We start from the raw sequence: 5402 nt of genomic DNA, 5'->3' as shown, positions 1-5402 counted from the left end.
ACTGAAGAAAACCTAGTAATATTGTAACATGGATCCATCTTAGTGCAATGCCACCCCCTTCCGGCCCTTCATTCATCATAAAAGTGTTTGTAACCCCGCCGGTTTGTAATCCATTGCCTAATTCTCTAACATAATCGATCAGGGTAACTAGAACCAACGTATAAACCGATCAGGGTCCGAAGCTGATGGTGATGAATATGCCTCAGATGCACCTAACTTTTTTCACTCGGAGCAATGACAGTTAACGAACCTTGCATGTCACGCACTTGTTCAGAGTTGTTGAGATTAATTTCCGTGTACCTCCGTGGTTAGAGCGCTAAGCGGTTTACAGAAAGATTCGTGGTTCGAACCCAACCATTGCCTCCAGATTGTTCAGGAAACCTAGCGGTATACCTCCCTCTATGTTTTTTTTCGGTTTGCATAACAGCTGTGCATTAAAAAGGTGTTAAACAATTACTTCTTAAATGGTTAAGTGTCGTTCAACGACTTTTGCTCGTGAAACTTGTTTTAATCGTGCCTCTTCGAAACATTTGGGTATTTATTCCCATTATTATCAATTACTAATGTGAAGGAACTCCTTTACAGCCTAATCCAACGAATGAGAGATTCCGTTACCCCGGAAACTACATGATGTCACAGCAGCCATCCAACCTTTATCCGATGCCGCCCATCCACGACCCTTATGTCCAATACGTGCAGGATCCATTTCCTCCTTATTTTGAGATGCCACCTTATGTGAGTCAGCGTTCTTCCTATGATGTACTCCAGCCCCAGTGTTCACATGTGAACTGTCTGCGTGTGATTGTAATTCTCGTTGGCGTTGTCCGACGTATCACAATGATGACTCAAAATTCTCAACTTAGATTTCACCCTGTAAGGAAAGTCTCGGTTTAAGTTGAAAAGCGGATAATAATTGACTCAAAATCGTTGACAAAGACCGTTAGGTTAAACCATGAGGTGGTTATTAAAGGCTTCTTTCAACAATGGAAGTCGTTCCATTTTCAGCCGCATGGCTACCATGCGGCCAGGAGACTCTGTGGAAATTACACAGCCATCAAGTAGCCCAAGCATCGACGGGATTGTCCGGACCAGAGAAAGTTCTTTCTGCAGCTCGCGCAGTTCACTTACCTGTCCAGACTGTACAGTTTTTAGGTGAGCAGAAAACTTGATGGGCCTCGCATACTTCGTCATCACGTTATATTCTACTTCGACCTTTTATTAGGCCACTTTCTAAAAAATTACTCTCATTGTCTCAACACAAGCACGCTATTGGAAATGACATTATCCTACTGTGATGAATTTCGAACTAAAGGTCATTATATTCATTATGTTTGTTTTTTAAGTACGTATGTATTCTGCTTCGTTTCCTCATCAGGAATAGCGTTCAGGTCTCCTAACTCGTGAAAGCTTGTATTTCTTTTCCCACGCACCTATACAGCCCACTTATAGACCTCATGCTCCAATGCCCGGATTCGGTTTTGAAACCGGTATGTATCAACCCACACCACGACCTCCGTCTTTCGGTACCGGCAGCCTACCGCGCAATATTCCTATTCAGGTTGTCAAGCATGAAGTGACTCGATCACCCACACCGAGACGTGCCGCGCAGTCGCCTGAAGCAGATGGGTCGTCATGCCGCACACCGGTGAGTTTCCGGTATTGTTAAGGAATCATTGCATACTGAATTCAGTTGCCTGTAGCTCATCATTGTTTAGTACTCTATTGTTGTCGCGACCTCTCGGTGACCATGTTGTGGCCGCACCTTTCAACACGACTCATTTGTCGACTCCGTGAGATGTCCTTTACCTAGAGCCCAAACAGGGAGGTGAGGTTGTAGAGGGTAGAGCATAGACGTAATATGTTCTCGTCCCTACTTTTTCGCTGTTTCTTTTGGCTCTTCAATTTAACAACCACTTTTCGTATGACTTTTTGCCAGGAACATGGTTGACTGGTCGTCTGATCATCTTTTTTTTATGGCTGATCTTATGCAAGCAGTGGAACTTGACGTGGACAACTGAAACTAATATCCGAAACCTTATTTCCTTATTCGCCTTCACGTATTTTGTAACTGAATAACTGACAGACCTTTCTTATTTCTCCTTCGTTGGAACATTACGGGGCACTTTTAACTCCGCAAATCTTTTTCAACAAAATTTTGTCATAGGCAACAATAAACTATCATTCGGTATATAACTGTCCCATCCTCAGTGGTTGTGAGATGTCATTGGCGAAATTTTTTTCAATCTTTCATGCATACAAAACTAAGAGACCGTCCTGATAACCCATCTCCATAGCGTAAATAGGAACGATTAATCGGCCTCTGAAAGGCAACCGATCGACCTCCAAAGACTCTGGAGTGCACCTGTCGGCCGCTAAGGTGTCTAACCTTAGATGTTCCCTTGGACATTTGGCGTCAACCAGTGTAGAATCCAGGTATGTCCTAATCTAACAGAGTGCACACTATCTCATTTGCTAGAAGAAGACTCGTCAAACGAGTGAGATATCGTGATTTTGAATCGTCCTTAAGGGAGTTTGAAACCAGAAGGAAGGATGTGACATGTCGTACATTCTCCCATACTTACCTGCGTTCAGTGGCACCCTGCTGCCATTCAAACTGCTCAAGTAATCAGAGTACCAGGCATAAAACGAACCTTTTACTGTGTGGACCACGGTATTCTCCAAGGCAGTTTGCTTTGGCGTAAATGAATTCATATTGGTTTCACTTAACACGGGCGTTGAGATTCGTTAGGAAGTCTAACGGTTGGTGAATCGTCAGCTAATTTTTTCTCAAAACTTTTCAGCGTCCTAGAGAAGCACCGGTTACTTACCATCCTGTGCACTTGGGATTTTGCAAATGACAATAGAAGGGTAGGAATGTTCGGTCCTGACAAAATGACCTACTGTGTATTGAACCACCCGCCATATTTTTGCGCACATCTGTCACAGAGGTCGAGAAGTAGAATCGATTGCTCCTTATTACTGGTTTTTGTGTTTAAACCACGGTTTATATATGAAAAGTACGGTGGACCTAATGACGGTATTAGGTTTCGGGATGGTGGCTTTGGACGGTTACTATTTCTAGTCTATGAATGAGGTCCTCGAATTGGGTAAGTCCCCTGAATGAGGAGGTGACACAACGTGCATCCATACTTAGGGACCACTGTCGATGCGGCGCCGTTCAGACACCGTTCAGATAAGCTAGTTGTGTGCCTGTTTTACCATGCAATTAGGATTCAGAAACGAAACATTTGTTGGCTCATGAGTCGAAACTGTGCAACAACTCCCTCCCACGTCTGCCTGACGACAATCTTGCGGTCCAACTGCTTTCTCGGAAGGTTACAACGGTTGAGCCCACATTGGAAAATATGGAAGAAACGGTTACTTTTCATGTTTTTTTACTATGACCCCTTACCTCACTTTCCATTCTGCAGCCCTCTGAGGCGGCGTTAGTCGGCCATTCAAAACAATCTGGTTCGATGAGTGGTGATGTAATCCGGAATAGGCATACTCTAAATGTCGCCGGTCGTCGCCAGCAACCATCAGACAAGGAAGCTACTCAATATCTAGTGAGCACCCATTTTAGTGAAATTAGTTTGGCATATAAATCATTGTCGTTGAGAGTCACATGCCGAAACAAACGTGCGTTCCACCGATTTGTTATCATGCAAAAAATCCGAATAATTTACGCCTACCAGTCTTGTTATTGCTATGTTTACTCGTATTCACCATTACAAACACCGTTGACCAAAAGCACACTTGACCAAAGTACAGCACGGTCTCCTTTGATTTCTTTGTCGAGTCAAGAATTGCTGTCTCCACACATTCTTTTCACTGTTGTGCAAAGTCTCTACGGTTTCAGACAGTTTTGTCCGTTTTCAACGTAAAACAGGCCGGGACACGCAGTAATGCAAAGGGACAAAGTGAGGGAGACAGAAGGGATCTTCGCTTTTACGGCGCTCTAGAAATCACGAGTTTTTATCGGCTTGTAATTCGCACTTTGTGAGGCAAAAGTTGACACCCCTTACCGTGGCTGTCTGAGCCTGTTGTAAAGTCTGCATACGAATTAGACTTCATGTGACTTCAGAATATCCTTGGTTCTGATTGGTCCAAATATCCCTGCGAGCTTTGCGTTAACACTCGTCTCTGTGTGTGTGTGTTTCTATTCCATTTCGATCACCAAACAGCATCATTCTGAAGAACCACAAACAATAAAAGTATTTCATGGATCCGATGTCAGTGAACAGGTTGGCTCTGATGCAGCGACGGGTGGAGATGCAGAAAGAGAACGTGATAACAATTCAATTAAACCATCACAGGAAGATGACAACGAACGCTGTTCATCGCTTAAGGTGGGTTGTTACGGTGGTGAACACCGATAGTCTTTTCGTTCACATATTGCCAGATTCTCCCGTAAGCAGCACCAGAAATACATGTTCTACAGACCGAAATACTCTGAACAGAGGTTGGCTAGTTGGTCTTCCATGTGGCTAGCTTGCACATCGACAGGACATGATGTCCCCCACTCAGTTCATGTCATGTAGTCTAGTATAGATTGGTTCGTGAGTAGCGATTCAGAACGGTTAGTAGTATAGTATCCGAGAAATTTGTGAGATGCATTCGACTGATGGTTCCTAACAACGATGAGGCAGCTGTGCCTCTTCAGCATAGGTTGACTTCACTTGCACAACAGAATCCAAATTTGAAACCTCAAAATCTCCTGGCTCGGTCATCTGAGCTGATCAGCTAGGTCATTTTAATGCGCCCTCTTACTTCCCGAGCTTTAATTAGCTCATTCCAATCTGCAATGAATTGTTTCGATTGGCACCTTATTTGGTCGAGTGGATGACATGTCAGTCTTTTTCCAGCGCGCTATCCTGATTGTCTCCACCACAGCCGCTAACTACACTTCTGAACATGACGCGCGGTACTTCTTTCCTGGAAGATCCGCCTCCCCGAAAAATAGGCATGTGTTCTGGAGATTTCACAATAGCATTCCACTGCAGGCGTTATCTGGAGACAGTCTATCTCCAGGAGCTCTCCCCTTGTAGTCTTGCTCTATTTTCTGAATGTGATCAACTCGACCTAAACACGCCCACTTGTATCCCCCTGTAATTGTGTCTCATAACGTGTTGAACGCGTTATCCAAGCGAAGCCTACCATGTCCATCATCCACACATGTTATGATTTGTCTACCAGTGACGAAATTATCCCATCTGACCAAAACGTTACTCAAACCTACTAGTTTACATATTCTGGGGAATATATAGTATCGCAGTATATAATATATATATATATATAGCATAGTATAGTATAGTATATATAGCATCGCAGTACACTTTTTTGTTTATGGGCTGCGGTGAATACAATACAACGTGACATCGTCTCGGAGGTAAGTCCGTCCG

The 5402-nt window shown here is 43.8% G+C and overlaps 1 protein-coding gene across 1 annotated transcript in view; it reads left to right on the top strand.

The window, feature by feature from the left end:
* Window positions 1-1007: 1007 nt before the first annotated feature.
* Window positions 1008-5402, top strand: part of T265_15214 (hypothetical protein) — a gene marked incomplete at both ends in the record, with an annotated part of 8604 nt that continues 4209 nt past the window's right edge. The window contains 4 exons of the mRNA XM_009177070.1: window positions 1008-1152; window positions 1389-1645; window positions 3432-3566; window positions 4185-4349. Of these exons, the coding sequence (XP_009175334.1) occupies window positions 1008-1152; window positions 1389-1645; window positions 3432-3566; window positions 4185-4349 (702 nt within the window). The remainder of the gene's footprint in view (window positions 1153-1388; window positions 1646-3431; window positions 3567-4184; window positions 4350-5402) is intronic.

The sequence above is a fragment of the Opisthorchis viverrini genome (assembly GCF_000715545.1).
Source record: "Opisthorchis viverrini unplaced genomic scaffold opera_v5_400, whole genome shotgun sequence".
Classification (NCBI taxonomy): Eukaryota; Metazoa; Platyhelminthes; class Trematoda; order Opisthorchiida; family Opisthorchiidae; genus Opisthorchis; species Opisthorchis viverrini.
The sequence above is the reverse complement of the archived record's forward strand: the minus strand, read 5'-3'. Positions and strand labels throughout refer to the sequence as shown.